Genomic DNA, 26397 nt, shown 5'->3' on the forward strand with positions numbered 1-26397 from the left:
CACTCAAGAAGTTCGACACCATCCAGGACAAAGCAGCCCGCTTGATTGGCACCCCATCTACAAACATTCACTCCCTCCACTACAATATGCAGTGGCAGCAGTGTGTACCATCTACAAGTTGCACTGCAGCAATTCACCAAGGTTACTTCGACAGAATCACTGAATAATAATAATCATCAGTGAAGTGATGGAAGGTGTCATCAACAGTGCCATCAAGCGGCACTTGCTTAGCAATAATTTGCTCAGTTTGGGTTCCTCCAGGGCCACTCAGCTCCTGACCTCATGACAGCCTTAGTTCTTTCTATTCATTCATGGGATGTGGTGACGCTGGCCAGGCCAGCATTAATTGCCCATCCCTAATTGCCCTTGAGAAGGTGGTGGTGAGCTGCTTTCTTGAACCGCTGCAGTCCATTTGGGGTAGGTACACCCACAGTGCTGTTAGGAAGGGAGTTCCAGGATTTTGACCCAGCGACAGTGAAGGAACGGCGATATAGTTCCAAGTCAGGATGGTGTGTGACTTGGAGGGGAACTTGCAGGTGATGGTGTTCCCATGTATTTGCTGCCCTTGTCCTTCTAGTTGGTAGAAGTCGCGGGTTTGGAAGGTGCTGTCAAAGGAGCCTTGGTGCATTGCTGCAGTGCATCTTGTAGATGGTACACACTGCTGCCACTGTGCGTCGGTGGTGGAGGGAGTGAATGTTTGTGGATGGGGTGCCAATCAAGCGGGCTGCTTTGTCCTGAATGGTGTCGAGCTTCTTCAGTGTTGTTGGAGCTGCAGCCATCCAGGCAAGTGGAGAGTATTCCATCACACTCCTGACGTGTGCCTTGTAGATGGTGGACAGGCTTTGGGGAGTCAGGAGGTGAGTTACTCGCCTCAGGATTCCTAGGCTTGGCCTGCTCTTGTAGCCACGGTATTTATATGGCTACTCCAGTTCAGTTTCTGGTCAATGGTAGCCCCTAGGATGTTGATAGTGGGAGATTCAGCAATGGTAATGCCATCGAATGTCAAGGGGAGATGGTTAGATTCTCTCTTGTTGGAGATGGTCATTGCCTGGCACTTGTGTGGTGCAAATGTTACTTGCCACTTATCAGCCCAAGCCTGGATATTGTCCTGGTCTTGCTGCATTTCTACATGGACTGCTTCAGTATCTGAGGAGTCACGAATGGTGCTGAACATTGTGCAATCATCCGCGAACATCCCCATTTCTGACTTTATGATTGAAGGAAGGTCATTGATGAAGCAGCTGAAGGTGGTTGGGCCTAGGACACTACCCTGAGGAACTCCTGCAGTGATGTCCTGGAGCTCAGATGATTGACCTCCAACAACCACAACCATCTTCCTTTGTGCTAGGTATGACTCCAGCCAGCGGAGGGTTTTCCCCCTGATTCCCATTGATCTCAGTTTTGCTAGGGCTCCTTGATGCCATACTCAGTCAAATGCTGTCTTGATGTCAAGGGCAGTCACTCTCATCTCACCTCTTGAGTTCAGCTCTTGGACATTGAAGTCCCCCACCCAGAGTACATTTTGTGCCCTTGCCACCCTCAGTGCCGGTGGTACAGCACATACCCAGGGATAGTGGTTGCAGTGTCTGGGGCATTGTCTGTAAGGTATGATTCCGTGAGTATGACTATGTCAGGCTGTTGCTTGACTAGTCTGTGGGACAGCTCTCCCAACTTTGGCACAAGCCCCCAGATGTTAGTAAGGAGGACTTTGCAGGGTCGACAGGGCTGGGTTTGCCGTTGTCGTTTTCGGCGCCTAGGTCGATGCCGGGTGGTCCGTCCGGTTTCATTCCTTTTTATTAACTTCGTCGCGGTTAGGTACAACTGAGTGGCTTGCTAGGCCATTTCAGAGGGCATATAAGAATTACCCACATTGCTGTGGGTCTGGAGTCACATGTAGGACAGACCAGGTAAGGACAGCAGATTTCCTTCCTTAAAAGGACATTAGTGAACCAGATGGGTTTTTACAACAATCGACAATGGTTTCATGGCCATCATTAGACTAGCTTTTTTAATTGCAGATTTATTAATTAAATTCAAATTCCACCTTCTGCTGTGGTGGGATTCGAACCCATGTCCCCAGAGAAATGCCCTCGGTCTCTGGGTTACTAGTCCTGTGATAATACCACTACGCCACCACCTACTCAGACATGGACGAAGGAGCTGAACTCAAGAGGTGAGGTGAGAGTGACTGCTCTTGACATCAAGGCAGCATTTGACCGAGTATGGCATCAAGGAGCCCTAGCAAAACTGAGGTCAATGGGAATTAGGGGGAAAGCCCTCCACTGGCTGGAGTCATACCTAGCACAAAGGAAGATGGTTGTGGTTGTTGGAGGTCAATCATCTGAGCTCCAGGACATCACTTCAGGAGTTCCTCAGGGTAGTGTCCTAGGCCCAACCATCTTCAGCTGCTTCATCAATGACCTTCCTTCAATCATAAGGTCAGAAGTGGGGATGTTCGCGGATGATTGCACAATGTTCAGCACCATTCGTGACTCCTTAGATACTGAAGCAGTCCGTGTAGAAATGCAGCAAGACCTGGACAATATCCAGGCTTGGGCTGATAAGTGGCAAGTAACATTTGCGCCACACAAGTGCCAGGCAATGACCATCTACAACAAGAGAGAATCTAACCATCTCCCCTTGACATTCAATGGCATTACCGTTGCTGAATCCCCCACTGTCAACATCCTAGGGGCTACCATTGACCAGAAACTGAACTGGAGTAGCCATATAAATACCGTGGCTACAAGAGCAGGTCAGAGGCTAGGAATTTTGAGGCGAGTAACTCACCTCCTGACTCCCCAAAGCCTGTCCACCATCTACAAGGCACAAGTCAGGAGTGTGATGGAATACTCTCCACTTGCCTGGATGGGTGCAACTCCTACAACACTCAAGAAGCTCGACACCATGCAGGACAAAGCAGCCCGCTTGATTGGCACCCCATCTACAAATATTCACTCCCTCTACCACCGATGCACAGTGGCAGCAGTGTGTACCATCAACAAGATGCACTGCAGCAACACACCAAGGCTCCTTAGATAGCACCTTCCAAACCCGCGACTTCTACCAACTAGAAGGACAAGGGCAGCAAATACATGGGAACACCACCACCTGCAAGTTCCACTCCAAATCACACACCATCCTGACTTGGAACTATATCGCTGTTCCTTCACTGTCGCTGGGTCAAAATCCTGGAACTCCCTTCCTAACAGAACTGTGGGTATACCTACCCCAAATGGACTGCAGCGGTTCAAGAAGGCAGCTCACTACAACCTTCTCAAGGGCAATTAGGGATGGGCAATAAATGCTGGCCTGGCCAGTGACGCCTACATCCCATGAATGAATAAAAAAAATACAGTGCAGAAGAGGCCCTTCAGCCCATCGAGTCTGCACCGATGCATTAATGACACCTGACCTGTCTTGCTAATCCCATTTGCCAGCACTTGGCCCATAGCCTTGAACATTATGACGTGCCAAGTGTTCATCCAGGTACTTTTTAAAGGATGTGAGGCAACCCACCTCTACCACCCTCCCAGGCAGTGCATTCCAGACAGTCACCACCCTCTGGGTAAAAAATGTTCTTCCTCAAATCCCCCTTAAACCTCCTGCCCCTCACCTTAAACTTGTGTCCCCTCGTAACTGACCCTTCAACTAAGGGGAACAGCTGCTCCCTGTCCACCCTGGCCATGTCCATCATAATCTTGTACACCTCGATCAGGTCACCCCTCAGTCTTCTCTGTTCCAGCGAAAACAACCCAAGCCTATCCAACCTCTCTTCATAGCTTAAATGTTCCATTCCAGGCAACATCCTGGTGAATCACCTCTGCAACCCCTCAAGTGCAATCATATTCTACCTATAATGTGGCGACCAGAATTGCACACAGTACTCCAACTGTGGGCCTTCCCAAAGTTCTTTACAACTCCAACATGACCTCCCTACCAATGTCCTCTGGCTCCACCCACAGATTTCCCCCTTGGTCCCTAATGGGTCCTAATCTTTCCTTGGCTATCCTCTTCCCATTGATATACTTGTAGAATATCTTGGGATTTTCCCTACTTTTACCAGCCAGAGCTTTCTCATATCCCCTCTTTGTTCTCCTAATTGCTTTCTTAAGCTCCATCCTACACTTTCTGTACTCCACTAATGCTTCCGTTGAATTGCTCTCCTTGTTTTTGCTAAAGGCCTCTCTTTTCCTTCTCATTGTAACCCGAATGTTTCTGGTCATCCATGGTTCTCTGGGCTTGTTGCTCCGACCTATTACCCTAGAGGGAACATGTTGGGCCTGTACCATCCCCATTTCCTTTTTGAATGCCCCCCACTGCTCTTCTGTAGATTTCCCGACAAGTAACTCTTTCCAGTCTACCTTGGCCAGATCCTGCCTTATTTTACTAAAATTGGCTCTCCCCCAAACCAAAACCTTTTTTTGCAACTTGTCTATTTCTTTCTCCATAACAAGCTTAAATTGTACCATGTTGTGGTCGCTATCACCAAAATGCTCCCCCACCAACACATCAACCACCTGTCCGGCTTCATTTTCCAGGATTAGGTCCGGCACTGCACCCTCCCTTGTTGGATCCTCTACATATTGAGCTAAAAAGTTCTCCTATACAGTTCACCTGACAGCACTTTCCAAACCCGTGACCTCTTCCACCTCGCACGACAAGGGCAGCAGATGCATGCGAGCACCACCAGCTGCAAGTTCCCCTCCAAGCCGCACTCCATCCTGACTTGGAACTTTCTCGCCATTCCTTCACTGTCGCTGGGTCAAAATCCTGGAACTCCCTTCCTAACAGCACTGTGGGTGTACCTACATCCCGAGGACTGCAGCGGTTCAAGAAGGCAGCTCACCACCACCTTCTCAAGGGTAATTAGAGATGGGCAATAAATGTTGGCCTAGCCAGCAACACCGACATTCCATGAACGAATAAAAATAAGTAGTTCAGTAGTAAAGATTAAAAAAATGACTTGTCATTCTTATAGAGCCTCTCGAACATCCCAAAGTACTGCACATATAATTAATTACTTTTGAAGTGTCGTAGTTGTAATTTAAGCAACTTGAACAGCATGAAAGCTGGTTTAAATATAACAGCAATTACTAGGAATTAATGAGTAACTACACAAAGTACGATAGCGCACATTCCTGGATGATTTTCCCTCTATTAATTTTTCTGTCCCCCGGGTCTCCCCTCCCCCGCTGAATGGGAACTGACTGGACTCCATTTGACTTGTCCTCATGGCAACACAGCAGAAATTGGAAGCTCTGTGTGTGGGAAAATCACAGCTATTAGTCAGTGTCCTATCACTGCATGAGGTCTCTCTCTGGAGAACTCATTGGGCTACTGAATTCCGTGCTGAGATTGTATCTCCTTCACCCTCAACCAAGTGCAACAGGCCAATTAATACACAGAATATTGGTCTGGGCCACAGAAAATAGTTAATTGCTGATGAAAATGTGCTTTGTTGGTGATTTACTGAGACAATCAACCCGTCGTGGGTGTTGTTAGCTTCCTGCATGTCTCAGCAAGCAGCAACAAGTAGCATACATCATCTGATGTTAAAGATTGTTATAAACTCTTTTCTCACCCCCTGCTAATGGTGTGGTGACCTGGCAAGTGGGAATATCGCTATGATATTTCCAATGACGATGAAATAATGAGAATAATGAAATGATGTAATGCACAGACTTGAACGCTCCATTATTATTGAGAAATCTAGGCGGAAGGGCCATGCCTGTACTGCAGGTCAGCATTGTGGTTGATAAGAGTTGGAGAGAAGTCTAGATCATTAGGAAAAATAGTGGTATGGGGAAAACCAAGCATGGGATTTAAAGACTTATAAATTGCAGCAGGAAGGGGTGACTCATGCAGGTAAGGAATTCCATAGTGCTGTGCTCAGGGAGTGAATAAATTGGGATTGGCAGTGAAATGATGACTCTTGATTTCTTGTAAAAGAGCATGTAAGACAGTGTTCCCATAGCAATGGAGGAACAAGAGAGCAGAGCTTAAAGGAGCACTGTCCGAAGTATTATTTCATAACGGGGAGAGACAAGAAAGGCTGCGATTGGGATTGAGCAAGAGAAAGGGAAGGGGCTGAAGGTGAGAGTAGGATCACTATCACAGGAGACCTCAGTGTATTAAACAATTTTGGAGTCCTGTCTTAGACCTTACAATGATCATCAGTCATCTATAGTAATGCTTCTATTTAATTCACACCTTTTTGTTCCCCATAACATACTTTTGAGGGACACGCAGTGAATAATCTGCAGCTTTAATTCCAATAAATCTCTTATTCCTTGCTCTTGCTGGCTACTTAGTGTTTAGTTTAGTTTAGAGATATAGCACTGAAACAGGCCCTTCGGCCCACCGAGTCTGTGCCGACCATCAACCACCCATTTATACTAATCCAACTCTAATTCCATATTCCTACCACATCCCCAGCTGTCCCTATACTTCCCTACCACCTACCTATACTAGGGGCAATTTATAATGGCCAATTAACCGATCAACCTGCAAGTCTTTGGCATGTGGGAGGAAACCGGAGCACCTGGAGGAAACCCACGCAGACACAGGGAGAACTTGCAAACTCCACCCAGGCAGTACCCAGAATTGAACCCGGGTCGCTGGAGCTGTGAGGCTGCGGTGCTAACCACTGCGCCACTGTGCCGCCCTAAACTTCTTGAACATTCAGCATATTGGATCTTAAATGGGAGGCTGATGAACATGGAGGATTAATTGTTATGCTGCTATGGCTGCAGTTGGTTAGATAGAGGCAGATGCAAATTGGGAGACAGAGTGCTTTTTTGTTGAGGAACCAACTAGAGAACAGGCCATCCTAGACCGGGTGTTGTGTAATGAGAGAGGAATAATTGATAATCTAGTTGTGTGAGACCCGTTGGGGATGAGCGACCATAATATGATAGAATTCTTCATCAAGTTGGAGAGTGACATAGTTGATTCTGAGACTAGGGTCCTGAATCTTAGTAAAGGAAACTACGAAGGTATGAGGAGCGAGTAGACTATGATGGATTGGGAAACGTTACTTAAAGGGATGACGGTGGAAAGGCAATGGCAAACATTCAAAGAGCGCATGGATGAACTGCAACAATTGTTTATTCCTGTCTGGCGCAAAAGTAAAACGGGAAAGGTAGCCAAACCATGGCTTACAAGGGAAATTAGAGATAGCATTAGATCCAAGGAAGAGGCATATAAATTCACCAGAAAATGCAACAGACCTGAGGATTGGCAGCAGTTTAGAATTCAGCAAAGGAGGACCAAGGGATTGATTAAGAAGGGGAAAATAGAGTACGAGAGTAAGCTTGCGGGGAACATAAAAACTGACTGTAAAAGTTTCTATAGGTATGTGAAGAGAAAAAGATTGGTGAAGACAAATGTGGGTCCCTTACAGTCAGAAACGGGAATTTATTATGGGGAACAAAGAAATGGCTGACCAACTAAATGCATACTTTAGTTCTGTCTTCACAAAGGAGGACACAAATATCATACCAGAAATGTTGGGGAACACAGAATTTAGTGAGACAGAGCAACTGAAGGAAATCAGTATTAGTAGAGAAATGGTGTTGGGGAAATTGATGGGATTGAAGGCCGATAAATCCCCAGGGCCTGATAATCTACATCCCAGAGTACTTAAGGAAGTGGCCCTAGAAATAGTGGATGCATTGGTGGTCATCTTCCAAGATTCTATAGACTCTGGAACAGTTCCTACAGATTGGAGGCTAGCTAATGTAACCCAACTATTTAAAAAGGGAGGTAGAGAGAAAGCAGGGAATTATAGACCAGTCAGCCTTATGTTGGGAGTGGGGAAAATTCTGGAGTGCATTATCAAAGATCTTATAGCAGAGCACTTGGTGAACAGTGGTAGAATCGGACAGAGTGAGCATGGATTTTCGAAAGGGAAATCATGCTTGACAAATCTACTAGAATTCTTCGAGGATGTAACTAGTAGAGTTGATGAGGGGGAGCCAGTGGATGTGGTTTATTTGGACTTTCAGAAGGCTTTCGACAAAGTCCCACAAAAGAGATTAGCGTGTAAAATTAAAGCGCATGGGATTGGGGGTAGTGTATTGCGATGGATAGAAAATTGGTTGGCGGACAGGAAACAAAGAGTAGGGATAAATGGGTCTTTTTCTGAATGGCAGGCAATGACTGGTGGGGTACTGCAGGGATCGGTGCTAGGACCCTTGCTATTCACAATATGTATTAATGATTTAGATGAGGGAACTAAATGTAATATCTCCAAATTTGCAGATGACACAAAACTGGGTGGGAGGGTGAGTTGTGAGGAGGATGCAGAGAGGCTTCATGGTGTTTTGGACAAGTTGAGTGAGTGGGCTAATGCATGGCAGATGCAGTATAATGTGGATAAATGTGAGGTTATCCACTTTGGTTGCAAAACCAGGAAGGCAGATTATTATCTGAACGGCTATAAACTGAGAGAGGGGAATATGCAGCGAGACCTGGGTGTTCTCGTACACTAGTTGCTAAAGATAAGCATGCAGGTGCAACAGGCGGTAAAAAAGTGCAAATGGTATGTTGGCCTTCATAGTGAGAGGATTCGAGTACAGGAGCAGGGATGTCTTACTGCAATTATACAGGGCCTTGGTGAGGCCACACCTGGAATATTGTGTGCAGTTTTGGTCTCTTTATCTGAGGAAGGATGTTCTTGCTATAGAGGGAGTGCAGCGAAGGTTTACCAGACTGATTCCTGGGATGGCGGGACTGACGTATGAGGAGAGATTGAGTCAGTTAGGATTATATTCGCTGGAGTTCAGAAGAGTGAGGGGGGATCTCCTAGAAACCTATAAAATTCTAACAGGACTTGACAGGGTAGATGCAGGAAGGATGTTCCCAATGGTGGGGGAGTCCAGAACCAGGGGTCATAGTCTCAGGATACGGGGCAAACCTTTCAGGACTGAGATGAGGAGAAATTTCTTCACCCAGAGAGTGGTGAGCCTGTGGAATTAGCTACGACAGAAAGCAGTTGAGGCCAAAACATTGTATGGTTTCAAGAAGGAGTTGGATATAGCTCTTGGGTCTAAAGGGATCAAAGGATATGGGGGGAAAGCAGGAACAGGCTACTGAGTTGGATGATCAGCCTGCTCCTGCTCCTATTTTCTATGTTTCTATATTTCCAGCATGTTATAAAGAAGAATGGAATGGTGCTTCTGTAATTCCCACTTCTACCAATAAATAATTTTGATGCGTGCTGTAGAATTGTGGAAATGATTTGCAGATGTGATTTCTGAGATCTCTCTACTCGTGGGGATTGTTTGAGAGACTCTTTTAAAAATTCCAGATGGGGAACAGCTCAGTCAAGGAGTGCCCAGACTCCAGGCTTTGTATCAGAGGAAGTCTGTTTGCACTATGCACTGATGCTGTACTTGTGTAAATCTGGTATTGAGATCTGCATTGACTCCAAAGTGAAGCAGACTTACCCAGGGAGTCACACGGTGCTCTACTGCAGGGTCTGATCAGATCTTAGCTCTGGGTTCCTGCTTCATTTACACTACAACAGCAGCTTTGGTGTGAAACAAAACAACATTGCAGTGAGACTGCGATTGTCGTGGATATGCAGCCTTTACTAAGTGAGGTATTCTCACTGTACTGCAGAGTTTGTGTTGATGTACAGCAATGTGGGCTTCATATTGAAGCAAACTGGAGTGTAACTTTGTTTGGGAGTCACCAGAATCAGATTCCTGCAAGGAGTATGAGAAAGTCTGGCAGTCGCGTGCATCATTGGCAACACTTAGAATTGCATCTTAATTGCAGTGCAAGTTCTCCCTGTGTCTGCGTGGGTTTTCGCCGGGTGCTCCGGTTTCCTCTCACAGTCAAAGACTTGCAGGTTGGTAGGTAAATTGGCCATTATAAATTGCCCCTAGTATAGGTAGGTGGTAGGGAAATATAGGGACAGGTGGGGATGTGGTAGGAATATGGAATTAGTGTAGGATTAGTATAAATGGGTTGTTGATGGTCGGCACAGACTCGGTGGGCCGAAGGGCCTGTTTCAGTGCTGTATCTCTAAATAAATAAATAAATGCAAAAATTTGCTTCACCTAGCTACAGTATAATTGAAACTGATACAAAGTGAAGTTTGAAATGCTCCCAGGTAGTCGATGGAAACAACTTTCATAGAATCATTGAATGAATACAGCTCAGACGGAGGCCATTCAGCCCTTGGAGCCCGTACAAGCTCTCTGCAAGAGCAGTTTAGCTAGTCCCACTCTCCCGCCCTTTCGCTGTAAACCTGCATTTCCCTTTTGAAAGCTACGATGGAATCTGCTTCCACCACACTCTCAGGCAGTACATTCCAGATCCTAACCACTCACTGCATAAAAAAAGTATTTTCCTCTTGTCACCTCTGGTTCATTTGCCAATCTCCTTAAATCTGTGTCCTCAGGTTCTCAACCCTACCTGCCAATGGGAACAGTTTCTCTCTATCTACTGTCTAGACCCCTCATGATTTTGAACACCTCTATCAAATCTCCTCTTAATCTTTTTAAGGAGAACAACCCCAGCTTCTCCAATCTATCCACATAACTGAAATCCCTCATAAATCTTTTCTGCACCCTCTCTAAAGCCTTCATATCCTTCCTAAAGTGTGGTGCCCAGAATTGCAGAGAATACTCCAGTTGAGGCTGAACCAGTGTTTTATAAAGCCTTCATCATAATTTCCTTGCTTTTGTACTCTATGCCTCTATTTATAAAGTGTAAGATCCCATATGCCACCTTCAACGATTTGTGCACATATACCCCCAGGTCTCTCTGTTCCTGCACCCCTTTAGAATTGTATCCTTTATTTTCTATTGCCTCTCCTCGTTCCTCCTATCAAAATGAATCACTTCACACTTCTCAGCATTAAATTTAATCTGCCACATATCTGCCCGTTCCACCAGCCTGTCTATGTCTTCTTGAAGTTTATCATCATCCTCCTCACCTTTCACAATACTTCCAAGTATTGTGTTATCTGCAAATTTTGAAATTGTGCCCTGTACACCCGAGTCTAGGTTATTGATATATATCAAGAAAAGCAGTGGTCACAGTACTGACCCATGAGGAACACCACTGTATGCCTTCCTCCAGTCTGAAAAATGACCATTCACCAATATTCTTAGTTTCCTCTTACCCAGCCAACTTCATATACATGCTGCCACTGTCCCTTTTATTTCATGGCTTTCAACTTTGCCAGCAAGCCTGTTATGTGGCACTTTATCAAACGCCTATTGGAAGTCTATGTACACGACATCAACTGCATTACCCTAATCAACTGTTTGTTACTTCATCAAAAAACGCAATCACGTTAGTTAAACATGATCTGCCGTTAACAAACCTGTGCTGACTTCCTTTAATTAAGTCTTACTTGTTCAAGTGACTGTTAATTTTGTCCCAGATTATCGTCTCTAAAAGCTTTCCCTCCATCGCGGTTAAACTGACAGGTCTGTAGTTGTTGGTCTTATCCTTACACCCTTTTTTTTACATTAGGGTGTAATGTTTACAATTCTCCAGTTCCCTGACATCATCCCCGTATCTAAGAGGCTTGGAAGATTTTGACTAGTGCCTTTGCAATTTCCACCCGTACTTCCCGTAGTATCCTTGGAAGCGTCCCATCCAATTCTGGTGACTTATCAACCTTAAGTTTCTTTTTTGTATGTTATCAAACATTCAACTATCCATAGGTTCTGCTAACACTAAAGTTTAACCAGCAGTTGGATGCTGGTGATCGGAGCCCTGTACGAATGAATGGAAACTTGCAGTGATGTAATACCTTTGTGTGGATGGAGGCAGGAAGTTACAGAGGGACATAGGCAGACGAAGTGAGCGGGCATAACTATGGCAGATGGAGTTCAATGTGGGGAATCGTCGGGTCATCCTGTTTGGATCTGAGAAAGTCAAACTGGAATAGAGGGATACGAGAGAGAGCAGTGCACAGTATTTCACAAACATTTTGATCAGTTAGATGGATGCCATTGTTCTGATGAACTCCCTTCCCTCATTATCCCCCCTCACCATGAGCCCAGGAGTGCACTCTTGCCTCTCCAAACTATCAGGTCCTCTGTCATTTTGGGCAGTCTGTTCCAAACTGCTGCCTTCTGTGTAAGCTAGTTGAATCCTTTCTGAGCTTGGGTTTCTGTGCTCTGGTAGTGTGTGTAATCAGTACTCCTCGGAATTTTGAATTCTCCAGAAAGATATCTTCTGAGGCAAGTTTTCTCCAGTGCAAACCATCTACATTTTCAACATCCCTCCTTGTAACTCGAGATTGCTCAATAATGTTTGGCTAGACTGCCTTATCTATGGTTGAACTGATTTTTAAAAATTCTTCTGCTGTGTGCAGGTATTTTGGAAATAGGTCCTATTGCTATGACAGACTTCAGAAGTATAATCTTGCACTAGAAGATGCTGAAACCTCCATAAGGCTTGCTGCTGACTGGCCTAAAGGCTACTTCAGAAAGGGAAGAGCACTACTTGGAATAAAGGTTTGTGTATTGATCCTGTTTCAGGAGCCTGCTGCATACACTTTACTACCCATTTGTCTTTTAATGAATCAGTGGGAGTAGGGGTTGCATGGCAGGAATATGGGTTGTAGATGGGGGGGCGGGGTGGAGTGGGGAAGAGGTGGGGTTTGAGGGGGTGGCGGGGAACACTGGGGGTGGGTAGAGGGGATGTGAAGAGGGCTGGGTGTGGAGGGGGAGGTAGAGGTAGAAGTGGAGGAGGGTAGAAGGGGATGTGAAGAGGGTTCGGTGTGGAGTGGGAGGAGGGCTGGAGGGGGTAGAAGGGGAATGGTAGTAAGGGGGACACTATGAGTGTCCTCCGAGCTTCCAGAATAGATTGGGAAAGATTAGACAGGTTTTCCTAGTCAGTTTACTATCCAGTGTCTTCCCAGACTATATGTGTAGGGACATCAGTCCAGGGATATGATGCCTCACTCTCACTGGAATAATCTGTCAACACTCACTGACTGGTGAGGACAAAGTACCAGAAGGCTAAATTTGGAAAATTCTCAGTCATGTCAAATTCTGTTTGGTAATACATTGGGGTGGCGCAGTGGTTAGCACCGCAGCCTCACAGCTCCAGCGACCCGGGTTCAATTCTGGGTACTGCCTGTGTGGAGTTTGCAAGTTCTCCCTGTGTCTGCGTGGGTTTCCTCCGGGTGCTCCGGTTTCCTCCCACATGCCAAAGACTTGCAGGTTGATAGGTTAATTGGCCATTATAAATTGCACCTAGTATAGGGAGGTGGTAGGGAAATATAGGGATAGGTGGGGATGTGGTAGGAATATAGAATTAGTGTAGGATTAGTATAAATGGGTGGTTGATGGTCGGCACAGACTTGGTGGGCCGAAGGGCCTGTTTCAGTGCTGTATCGCTAAACTAAACTAAACTCTAAACTGAAGTGCCTTGGGACATTTTACTGTGTTAAAGGTGCTTGTTGTTGTGACACATGGGAGAGCAGCACCATACTCTGTGGTAAGTATCAAGAACCCTTCAACAATAAAAGCAAAATACTGCGGATGCTGGAAATCTGAAACAAAAACAAGAAATGCTGGATTCACTCAGCAGGTCTGGCAGCATCTGTGGAAAGAGAAGCAGAGTTAACGTTTCGGGTCAGTGACCCTTCAACACTCACTGGAAAAACAACAGAACTTTGGTTTAACATCAAATTCAATGCAAGAAAGTCAGAACAGATGAAAGGGGCAGAAATGTACACTTAGCTTATTTAAGAAAAACAATTGAGAAACTAATGTTGAAAACATTTTTTCTGCAGAGATATGCTGAGGCAGAGACAGCGTTTGAAATGGTACTACAGCTGGATAAAGACTGTGAGGATGCTGTTCATGAACTGTTCAGAGTTCGCATGTTTAGGCTGATGGTAAGGAAGATATTTTTACCCAAGTTTCTGCTAACTTTAGAATGAATGAATTTCTGTTGATGTAATTAATGTCTTTATCATATCATCGAGATATCATAAAGATTTAAAAGTCGAGATATTGTATGTGTGTAGGCTGCATACTTTCACAAATATTGACTGCAAACTTTACTTCCTAATTGCATGATTTATGATCATACTTTCCTGTCATACTTTCCTGTCATGGTTTACAGTCCCAAGTAGCTGTAGGATCATAGAATGGTTACATTACAATACAGCAAGTGCAATTTAGCTCGTCCCCTCCCCTGCCCTTTCCCTGTGGCCCTGCAAATTATTTCTATTCAGGTGTTTATCCAATTCCCTTTTGAAAGCCGCGCTTGAATCTGCCTCCGCCACGCTCTCAGGCAGTGCATTCCAGATCCCAATCAGCTGCTGTGTAAAAAAAAAAAATCCTTATGTTGCCTTTGGTCCTTTCACCAATCACCTTAAATCATTGTCCTCAGGTTCTTGACCTTTCCACCAATGGGAACAGTTTCTCTCTATCTGCTCTGTCCAGACCCTTCATGATTTTGAACACCTCTATCGAATATCCTCTCAACCTTCTCTTCTCTAAGGAGAACAATCCCAGCTTCTCCAATCTATCCACATACTGAAGTTCCTCATCCCCGGAACAATTCTTGTAAATCTTTTCTGTACTCTCTCTGAAGCCTTCACATCCTTCCCGAAGCCTCAGCATCTCCCATTCAATTTTGTTACGCCAATAGTTGAAGGCTTTGGCCACCAGGTGGCTCCGTGGAGTGTGTTTTTGAAGTGATTCCTTCACCTCAGCCATGACCTTGTGCATATGAGAAGAGTATTAATTAGCTAATTGTGGGTATGGAAAATTTACTAGTGAGGCAGCACAACAAGCTCCCACAAACAGCAATGTGATAACGGCCAGACAATTTGTTTTTGTCAAATTTGGTCAAAAGGTCGGGTTGAGAGATAAATATTGGCCAGAACCACTGGCGAGAACTCCCCTGCCCCTCCTGGGATCTTTTACACCCACCAGAGTGCAGGCAGGGACTCTCATTTGAGGACTGCACCTCTGACAGTGCAGCATTCCATTGGTACTCTGCACTGGAGTGTCAGCCTGAATTATGTGCTTGAGTGGGACATGAACCCACAACTTTCTGACTCAGAGGTGAGAGTGCTACCCACTGAGCTAATCATTGGGAATGTTTATAACCTTTGAGTCTGCACCTATTGCCATTTTGTTTTGGTGCATGAACTCAAAGTCGTGTCAGACAATTGCCTCAAGGAGCTCGATGCTTAAACTCAGCTTAGGCAGCTTCGCACCCGCTTTTACGCCTTTTTGTGGGGGAATATTGCTTTCTATAATTATATCTACCTGTTTTTGCTGAATAAGATTTCCCAGGGTGCAGGGTAGGATGTAAAAACTTTTCCCTGTTCCATGAGTTGGAGCCATGAGACTGTCTCACCATCAAACAGTCATTTCAAAGGTGGTAATTTGGGTGCGATAAAACACATACTTTGTATCGCACCCAATCACGTGAATGTCTCAAAACACAGCCAGGGATCATCTTCACCCAGAGAGTGGTGAGAATGTGGAACTCACAACCACAAAGAGTCGTTGAGGTGAATAGCATAGATACAATTAAGGGGACGCTAGATAAACACACAAGGATGAAAGGAGTAGAAGGATATGCTGATAGGGTAAGATGCAGAGGGGTGGGAGGAGGCTCTTGTGGAACACAAACACTAGCATAGACCAGTTGGGCCGAGTGGCCTATTTTTGTGCTGTAAGTACTTCATAGAACAATGTAAAACAGGCACTTTTACAGTGCAATGACTGGAATGATTAGCTTATTGTCAACTACAAGCACAACTTAACCAAAATAATTGTACAAAAGACCTGGCAGGGCACTTAATGGAGAAGGTAGCTCTGTGGTTAAATACCAGAACTGATGGTGCTCGTGTTGAATTCTGCCTTGATTGGTGATTACCTCTTGCTTTGTAATGGGTGGATACTCAGTGACAGCTCCTCCCTGTCGTGGAGTTGTGTATTAAAAAAAAAAAAATCTAATTTTCATTTTTTTTCTGGTAATCCTTGTGCTCAGTGATTAATAATTAGATACAACCTACCATCTCTAAACAGAAACAGCGCAAGAGAGCTTGGACATCTCCTTAGTAGTTCTATAAGACACACCTCCACTGAGATTAGCTGTATGTTGAGCAGGCGATCAATTAAAAAGTTGATGACACTTAAATATCTATTTATCTTCTCCTTTATGCAAGTAAACAAAGTCAAAGGAAATCTGGGGTATTTGTCTTTTTAAAAACTTTTTAAAAATAATAAAGCTGTTGAGTTTTTTGGACATCTCAGTCGTTGCTCTGAACTGTACTACAATGTGCCTCAGCACCAACCCTCGGAGAGTGCCCATACTGTACCGGTGCGACACTTCCCCATTTCCAATGTTGGCTGACTTCTGGCCCCTCTGAGTGACACTGGCAACTTATTGCTGAAGTTAGGGCAGTCTTGCACTGTGTGGCTCACTAGGATCTGGATTTGAGTCCTCCCCAAGTTTAATCACATGTTGGACATTTTTTAGCCATTTACAAAATAATTACAGCGCAGAAACAGGCCATTCAGCCCAACTGGTCTATGCTGGTGTTAGCGCTCAACACATGCCTCCTCCCACTCCTCTTCATCTCACCCTATCAACATATCCTTCTATTCCTTTCTCCCTCAAGTGTTTACCTAGCTAAATGCATCTATGCTATTCACCTCCATTACGCCTTGTGGTAGCGAGTTCCACATTCTCACCACTCCCTGAGTAAAGAAGTTTTTCCTGAAATTTCTATTGGATTTATTAGTGACTATCTTATGTTAATAGCCCCTAGTTCCATTCTCGCCCGCAAGTGGAAACAGCCTCTCTGCATCTACTTTATTTCCATCTGCCTCAGCTAGATTTGTTAACCAACTGTGCTACCCAGTCCCCAATATTCTGTTATAAATTTTAAGAAAGAAACACATCCGGGAATGTTGACTGAAATGTTTAAAATGCTGCCTCTGTTTTAACGCCGCTTGTCTGATATTTGTTTCAGAATATGGGTTTCTCCCAGCAACAAAGTCTAATGGCATTACAGCAACATAGAACTGTCGAAGCTGCACTGGACTCCTATTTAGTATTAAAATGTAAGTGTTCACGGAATAACAGAATCGTTACAGTGCAGAAGGAGGCCATTTGGCCCATCGTGTATGCACTGGCTCTCCGAAAGTGCAATTCCCTCAGTTCCATTCCCCCGCCTTTTGCTTTTATTTTAGTGTTGAATTCACTGCCACTTCTCTTCCAGGAATGCCTACCTTGAAGAAGTTCTGCTCTTCTCTCCGAAGGGATTTTTGTTTGTCTCTTTTACCTTGTTCACCTTCATTGCTTTCTATTTCCCTCCTGGTGTTTGATAAAGTATCTACCAAAACTCGTTTTCACAGCCACATCTCCTTCCTCAGTGACTGTCTCCGGCTCCGACTTATTCCACGTGGATTCCAACTACAGTTTCACCCATCGTGTTTTGAATCCACCCAGGATTACAGGTATCTCCGAGAAATACAACGTTCCTCGGACTGCTATTCTTGCCGCATCCTGAGATCCACACTCAGTGCTATGTGCCGCCACATGCACACCCTGAACCTCTCTCTCCAGCAGCACCGCCTCACCTTATCTCAAAGCTGTTCTACTCCGCAGTTTCATTTCATCCTTCATCTCATCCGACGCATTAACAAAAAACTTTTTATCTTCCTTTCAGGTGTCAAGGAATGCAAGCTCCAGCAGCTGATGGGGACTAATGCCTCTCCAGATCCTTTTTCCCCTTCACTTCCCTCTGACCCCACCCCTTCTGATCTGACCCCTTGCGTGTATTCACTATACCCTCTGACCTCCCCCTCTCTGCTGCTGAACGTTCTGTACTCAGCAAAGGTCTCAGTTTTATCCCTTTATGCGCCCACCTCAATGAATTTCGCGCTCGGCATGACGTTGAGCTCCCCTTCTGTTGTCTCCGTCTCTGGGCTCACTTCTTTGACCAGGAGTCATCCCCCCGATCAGTAGACCCATTCACCCGCCTCCAGCATTTTCACTCTACCTGGACCCCTCCCCCTGGCCTCTTACCCGCTCTTGATCTTTTCACTGAAAACTGTCGGTGAGACATTGGTCATTTCAATTTCTCTGCTCCCCTCACTACTCTAATCTGCCCCCCTCTGAACTTGCTGCACTCTGTTCTCTCAGGTCTAACCCCGACATGGTCATCAAACCTGCAGACAAGGGTGATGCTGTTGTTGTCTGGTGTACCGACCTCTATCTTGCAGAGGCTGAGCGCCAACTCTCAGACACTTCTTCCTACCTCCCTCTGGACCATGACCCCACCACCGAACATCAAGCTGCTGTCCAAAGGACTGGCACTGAGCTCATCTCCTCCGGAGATCTTCCCTCTACAGTTTCCAACCTCATAGTCCCGCAACCCTGGACAGCCCGCTTCTACCTCCTTCCCAAAATCCACAAACAGGACTGTCCCGGCAGACCCATTGTGTCAGCCTGCTCGTGCCCCACTGAACTCATTTCTTCCTATCTTGACTCTATCTTTTCTCTCCGGTCCAGTCTCTTCCCACCTACATCCGTGACTCTGCTGATGCCCTACGTCATTTTGACAATTTCCAGTTTCCTGGCCCCAACCGCCGCCTCTTCACTATGGACGTCCAATCTTTCTACACCTCCATCCCCCACCAGGATGGTTTGAGGACTGTCCGCTTCTTCCTTGAACAGAGGCCCAACCAGTCCCCATCCACCACCACTCTCCTCCGCCTGGCTGAACTTGTTCTCACATTGAACAACCTTTCCTTCAACTCCACTCACTTCCTTCAAGTAAAAGGTGTTGCTATGGGTACCTGCTTGGGTCCTAGTTATGCCTGTCTTTTTGTGGGATATGTTGAACATTCCTTGTTCCAGTCCTACTCAGGCCCCCTCCCCCAACTCTTTTTCCGGTACATTGATGACTGTATCGGTGCCGTTTCCTGCTCCCGCCCTGAACTGGAAAACTTTATCAACTTTGCTTCTAATTTCCACCCTTCTCTCACCTGTACATGGTCCATCTCTGACACTTCCCTTCCCTTCCTCGACTTCTCTGTCTCCATCTCTGGGGATAGGCTGTCTACTAATATCCATTATAAGCCCACCGACTCTCACAGCTACTTCGACTACACTTCTTCACACCCTACCTCCTGTAAGGACTCCATTCCATTCTCCCAGTTTCTCCATCTCCAATGCATCTGCTCTGATGATGCAACCCTTCATAACAGCGCTTCTGATATGTCTTCCTTTTTCCTCAACCGAGGATTCCCCCCCCCACCGTGGTTGACAGGGCCCTCAACCGTGTCCTGCCCATTCCCCGCACCTCTACCCTCACCCCTTCCCCTCCCTCCCAGAACCGTGACAGGGTTCCCCTTGTCCTCACTTTCCACTCCATCAGCCTCCATATCCAAAGGATCATCCTCCGCCATTTCCGCCACCTCCAGCGTGATGCCACTACCAAACGCATCTTCCCCTCCCTTCCCCTGTCAGCATTCCGAAGGGATTGTTCCCTCTGCGACACCCTGGTCCACTCCTCCATTACCCCCACCACCTCGTCCCCTTCCCATGGCACCTTCCCCTGCAATTGCAGGAGGTGTAATACCTGCCCATTTACCTCCTCTCTCCTCACTATCCCAGGCCCCAAACACTCCTTTCAGATGAAGCAGCGATTTACTTGTACTTCTTTCAATGTAGTATACTGTATTCGCTGCTCACAATGTGGTCGTCTCTACATTGGGGAGACCAAACGTAGACTGGGTGACCGCTTAGTGGAACACCTCCGCTCAGTCCGCAAGCATGACCCCGAGCTTGAGGTTGCTTGCCATTTCAACACTCCCCCCTGCTCTCACGCTCACATCTCTGTCCTGGGATTGCTGCAGTGTTCCAGTGAACATCAACGCAAGCTCAAGGAACAGCATCTCATTTACCGATTAGGCACGCTACAGCCTGCCGGACTGAACATTGAGTTCAATAATTTCAGAGCATGATGGGCCCCCCATTTAACTTTTATTTTTAGTTAGTTATTTTTTTCTTTTTTCTTTTTTATATTTTTCTGTGTTTATTTTATTTTATTTCATCTTAGTTTGTTCAGTTTGCTTACCCACTTTTTTTCATGTTTGTACTTGCGGCTGTTCAATTTTCAGTCCATTAACACCCTATCTGTAGATTAGATTAGAGATACAGCACTGAAACAGGCCCTTCGGCCCACCGAGTCTGTGCCGACCATCAACCACCCATTTATACTAATCCTACACTAATCCCATATTCCTACCAAACATCCCCACCTGTCCCTATATTTCCCTACCACCTACCTATACTAGTGACAATTTATAATGGCCAATTTACCTATCAACCTGCAAGTCTTTTGGCTTGTGGGAGGAAACCGGAGCACCCGGAGAAAACCCACGCAGACACAGGGAGAACTTGCAAACTCCACACAGGCAGTACCCAGAATCGAACCCGGGTCCCTGGAGCTGTGAGGCTGCAGTGCTAACCACTGCGCCACTGTGCCGCCCCTTTGTCTTTCAACACACCATTAACATATTGTTTGCCTTTGCTCCATGACCTTCTGGTCAACTATTCTGTGACCTTGTCCTATCTACACCTTCTCCTTTGTTATCTCTTGCCCCACCTCCGCTTTACTTGCTTATAACCTTTCACACTTCTAATATTTGCCAGTTCTGAAGAAGGGTCACTGACCTGAAACGTTAACTCTGCTTCTCTCTCCACAGATGCTGCCAGACCTGCTGAGGATTTCCAGCATTTTTTGTTTTTATTCCATTCCCCCGCCTTCTCCCCATAACCCTACACATTCTTCCTTTTCATATAACTGTCTTTTGAACCTGACTCCACCGCGTTTAAAGGCAGCGCATTCCAGACCTTAACACTCGTTGATTGAAAAAGTTTTTCCTTATGTCACTTTTGCTTCTTACCAATTACTTTAAATCTGTTCCCTCTCGTTCACGATCCTTTCCCAAGTGGGAACAGTTTCTCTCTATCTACTCTGTCCAGATTCCTCATGATTTTGAATACCTCTATCAAATCACCTCTCAGCCTTCTCTTCAAGGAAAACAGTCCTAACTTCTCCAATCTATCTTCATAACTGAAGTTCCTTATTCCTGGAACCATTCTTGTGAATCTTTTCTGTACTCTCTCCAATTCCCTCACATCTTTCCTCAGGTGTGGTGCCCAGAACTGGACTGAATACTCCAGCTGAGGCTGAACTAGTGTCTTATACAAGTTCAACATAACTTCCTTGTTCTGGTACTCTAGGCCCCTATTAATAAAGCCCAGGTTACTGTATGCTTTATTAACTGCTCTCTCAACCTTTCCTGCCACCTTCAATGACTTGTGCACATATACACCTAGGTCCCTCTGCTCCTGCACCCCCTTTAGAATTGTACCCTTAATGTTATATTGTCCCTCCATGTCTTACTATCAAAATGAATCACATTTCTCTGCATTGAACTTTGTCTGCCACCTGTCTGCCCATTCCACCCACTTGTCCATGTTCTTTTGAAGTTCCACACTATCCTCCTCACAGTTCACAATGCTTCCAAGTTTCGTATCATCTTCAAACTTTGAAATTGTGCCCTGTACACCAAAGTCCAGGTCTAACATATATCAGGAAGAGCCAGGGTCCCAACACTGACCGCTGGGGAACAGTACTATAACCTTCCTCCAGCCCAAAAAACATCCATTAACCACTACTCTTTGCTTCCTGTCGCTCAGCTAATTTTGTATCCATGTTGCTATTGTCTCTTTTATTCCATCAGCTATAAGTTTGCTCACAAGTCAGTTGTGTGGCACTGTATCAAATGCCTTTTGACAGTTCATGTACTTCACATCAACAGCATTGCCCTCATCAACCCTCTTTGTTACCTCTTCAAAAAACTCCAGCAAGTTAGTTAGACATGATTTTCCCTTAAGAAATCCATGCTGGCTTTCTTTAATTAACTCGCATTTGTCCATGTGACTATTGATTTTGTCCCGAATTATTTTTTCTAGAAGTTTTCCTACCATCGAAGTTAAACTGACTGGCCAGTAATTGCTGGGCTTATCTTTACACCCTTTTCTGAACAAGGGTGTAACGTTTGCAATTCTCCAGGCCTCTGGCACCACCTCAGTCTGAGGAAGATTGGAAAATTATGGCCAGTGCCTCTGCGATTTCCACTCTCACTTCCCTCAGTATCCTTGGATGCATCTCATCTGGTCCTGGTGCCTTATCCACTTTAAGTACAGACAGCCTATCTAATATTTCCGCTTTATCAATTTTAAACCCCTCTAGTATCTGACCTACCTCTTCTTTCAACATTATCTTCTTCCTTGGTAAAGACAGATGCAAAGTATTCAATTAATACCTCAGCTATGCCCTCTGCCTCCATGTGTAAATCGCTTTCTGGTCCCTAATCGGCCCCACTCCTCCTTTTACTACCTTTTTATTGTTTATATGCCTATAGAAAACTTTGGGATTCCCTTTAATACTGGAGAAGTAAGAGGCACTGTTTGTCATCTAAGTAAAATTAAATTGGATCAGAACCTCTTTGGCAGCACCTCCCAAATCCATGACTTTCACCACCTAGAAGAACAAGGGCATTTGGTGCATGGGAACACTATTGCCTTCAAGCTCCCGCCCAAGTCACAAATCATCCTGACTTCAACATATAATCGCATTCCTTCATTGTCGTTGGGTCAAAATCCTAGAACTCCTTGTCAAACAGCATTGTGGGAGCACCTACACCGCACGGACTTGAGCAGTTCGCAGAAGGCACGATGTTGGGGGTTTACTACAGGTCTCCCAACAGCCAGCGGGAGGTAGAGGAGCAGATATGTAGACAGATTTTGGAAAGATGTAAAGGTGGTGGGTGATTTTAACTTCCCCTATATTGACTGGGACTCACTTAGTGCTAGGGGCTTGGATGGGACAGAATTTGTAAGGAGCATCCAGGAGAGCTTCTTGAAACAATATTTAGATAGTCCAACTAGGGAAGGGGCCGTATTGGACCTGGTATTGGGGAATGAGCACGGCCAGGTGGTCGAAGTTTCAGTAGGGGAGCATTTCGGGAGCAGTGACCATAATTCCATAAGTTTTAAGGTACTTGTGGATAAGGATAAGAGTAGTCCTCGGGTTAAGGTGCTAAATTGGGGGAAGGCTAATTATAACAATATTAGGCAGGAACTGAAGAATTTAGATTGGGGGCAGCTGTTTGAGGGTAAATCAACATCTGACATGTGGGAGTCTTTCAAACGTCAGTTGATTAGAATCCAAGACCGGCATGTTCCTGTGAGGAAGAAGGATAAGTTTGGCAAGTTTCGGGAACCTTGGATACCGAGAGATATTGTGAGCCTAGTCAAAAAGAAAAAGGAAGCATTTGTAAGGGCTGGAAGGCTGGGAACAGACGAAGCCCTTGAGGAATATAAAGACAGTCGGAAGGAACTTAAGCAAGGAGTCAGGAGGGCTAAAAGGGGTCATGAAAAGTCATTGGCAAACAGGATTAAGGAAAATCCCAAGGCTTTTTATACGTATATAAAGAGCAAGAGGGTAACCAGGGAAGGGTTGGCCCACACAAGGACAGAGGAGGGAATCTATGTGTGGAGCCAGAGGAAATGGGCGAGGTACTAAATGAGTACTTTGCATCAGTACTCACCAAAGAGAAGGACTTGGTGGATGATGAGTCTTGGGAAGGGAGTGTAGATAGTCTCGGTCATGTCGTTATCAAAAAGGAGGAGGCGTTGGGCATCTTGCAAAGCATTAAGGTAGATAAGTCCCCAGGGCCTGATGGGATCTGCCCCAGAATACTGCGGGAGGCAAGGGAAGAAATTGCTGGAGCCTTGACAAAAATCTTTGTATCCTCATTGGCTACAGGTGAGGTCCCAGAGGACTGGAGAATAGCTAATGTTGTTCCTTTGTTTATGAAGGGTAGCAAGGATAAGGCCGGTGAGCCTTACGTCAGTGGTAGGGAAATTATTAGAGAGGATTATTCGGGACAGGATTTACTCCCATTTGGAAACAAATGAACTTATTAACGAGAGGCAGCATAGTTTTGTGAAGGGGAGGTCGTGTCTCACTAACTTGATTGAGTTTTTTGAGGAAGTGACAAAGATGATTGATGAAGGAAGGGCAGTGGATGTTATCTGTATGGACTTCAGTAAAGCCTTTGGCAAGGTCCCTCATGGCAGACTGGTACAAAAGGTGAAGTCACACGGGATCAGAGGTAAGCTGGCAAGATGGATACAGAACTGGCTCGGTCATAGAAGACAGAGGGTAGCAGTGGAAGGGTGCTTTTCTGAATGGATGGCTGTGACTAGTGGTGTTCCGCAGGGATCAGTGCTGGGACCTTTGCTGTTTGTATTATATATAAATGATTTGGAGGAAAATGTAGCTGGTCTGATTAGTAAGTTTGTGGACGACACACAAAGGTTGGTGGAGTTGCAGATAGTGATGAGGATTGTCAGAGGATACAGCAGGATATAGATCAGTTGGAGAATTGGGCGGAGAAATGGCAGATGGAGTTTAATCCGGACAAATGTGAGGTAATGCATTTTGGAAGATCTAATACAGGTGGAAAGTATACAGTAAATGGCAGAACCCTTTGACAAGCAGAGAGCGTACAGGTCCACAGGTCACTGAAAGTGGCAATGTGGATAAGGTAGTCAAGAAGGCATACGGCATGCTTGCCTTCATCGGTCGGGGCATAGAGAATAAAAATTGGCAAGTCATGCTGCAGCTGTACAGAACCTTAGTTAGGCCACATTTAGAATATTGCGTGCAATTCTGGTTGCCACACTACCAGAAGGACGTGGAGGCTTTGGAGAGGGTACAGAAGAGGTTTACCAGGATGTTGCCTGGTCTGGAGGGCATTAGCTATGAGGAGAGGTTGGATAGACTCAGATTGTTTACACTGGAACGACGGAGGTGGAGGGGCGACATGGTAGAGGTTCACGAAGTTATGAGTGGCATGGACAGAGTGGATAGTCAGAAGCTTTTTCCCAGGGTGGAAGAGTCAGTTGCCAGGGGACATAGGTTTAAGGTGTGAGGGGCAAAGTTTAGAGGGGATGTGCAAGGCAAGTTCTTTACACAGAGGGTGGTGAGTGCCTGGAACTTGCTGCCGGGGGAGATGGTGGAAGCAGGTACGATAGCGACGTTTAAGAGACATCTTGACAAATACATGAATAGGATGGGAATAGAGGGATACAGTCCCCGGAAGTGCAGAAGGTTTTAGTTTAGACAGGCATCAAGATCGGCGCAGGCTTGGAGGGCCGAATGGCCTGTTCCTGTGCTGTACTGTTCCTTGTTCTTTATTCACCGCCACTTTCTCAAGGAGCAACGGGGGATGGACAGTAAATGCTGGCCTTTACAGTTTCACCCATATCCAGAGAATAAATATAAAAGCATTAAACGCTAAGACCTCCTTTTGTGATGATGTAATTTAGGATTGGTTTTGAGTCTGCAGTTGTTCTATTTGTGAATTCACTGAGCTATGGCAGGCGTGGGATATTATTTCCTAATTTGTATCTTCCTTTGCATTTCCACAGTTCAAGAGCTGAATCCTAGGACCTTGGAGATGCCTGAGGAAGAAAACAATTTATTTTTAATCGATTTTCCTATAATTGAGGATCAAACTGAGTAGGTACCTTGTGTACTCTTGTGCTTGCTCTTGTGTGTCTTCACTGCTATATGTCGAGGTTGTGTAGAAAGGATCTTTCGCAGTTATGGCCTCAGCTGAGTTTTATGGTAATGTTCCTGCCTGAGCCAGAAGGTTGAGAATCTAAACCTCTCTCATAATAGGCTGACACTTCAGGGTAGTACTGAGGGAGTGCTGCATTATCAGAAGTGCTGGACTTCAGGTGAAAGACTCAAACTTGTCCGCTAATTCAGGTGTATGCTCAAGATTCTGTGGAAATATTTGAGGAGGAGTTAGAACTTTTCCCAATGTCTTGGCCAACATTTCTTCCGTGAACATAAACAGGTTAACTGGCAGTTCATCTCTTTGCTGCTTGTGGGATCTTCCCATGCACAAACTGGCTGAAACATTTTCCTTCAAAAACAACAATGATTACACTTCAAAAGTGATTCACTGATGCTGAAACACTTGTGACGTCCTGAGGATGTGAAAGGACATATGTCAATGCAAGTTCTGGTGCTAATATCTAAAGCAAGTCCTGATATCCTAGTTCTACGCAATTCCCCCAATAGCTTAGTTGATGAGGGCTAGTATGGCACTGAAGGCAAGCAGTCAGACAGGACTCAGGTTCAAACCCCTTTCGGCTGCACTGTGTTTGGTGATTTCAGTTCAGGGGGCTGCTACTTCTCTCAGCACATTTGGGCTCAGCAAAAGAACAGGCAGGCAGAGTCTGGCAGTGCTTAATGGTATATACTTCAATGCAAGAAGTCTAAGG

General features: G+C 45.5%; 1 protein-coding gene across 3 annotated transcripts in view; it reads left to right on the plus strand.

Moving 5' to 3' along the window:
• The window catches only part of LOC137380772 (uncharacterized), an 89517-nt gene that overhangs the window by 20969 nt on the left and 42151 nt on the right, over positions 1 to 26397 (plus strand). For all 3 annotated transcript variants that reach the window (XM_068053105.1, XM_068053106.1, XM_068053107.1), the window contains exons 3-6: positions 12347 to 12488; positions 13775 to 13879; positions 16985 to 17075; positions 25534 to 25624. In XM_068053105.1, coding sequence (XP_067909206.1) covers positions 13805 to 13879; positions 16985 to 17075; positions 25534 to 25624 — 257 coding nt within the window. In that variant the 5' untranslated portion in view covers positions 12347 to 12488; positions 13775 to 13804. The remainder of the gene's footprint in view (positions 1 to 12346; positions 12489 to 13774; positions 13880 to 16984; positions 17076 to 25533; positions 25625 to 26397) is intronic.

The sequence above is a fragment of the Heterodontus francisci genome, chromosome 20, assembly GCF_036365525.1.
Source record: "Heterodontus francisci isolate sHetFra1 chromosome 20, sHetFra1.hap1, whole genome shotgun sequence".
Taxonomy (NCBI): domain Eukaryota; kingdom Metazoa; phylum Chordata; class Chondrichthyes; order Heterodontiformes; family Heterodontidae; genus Heterodontus; species Heterodontus francisci.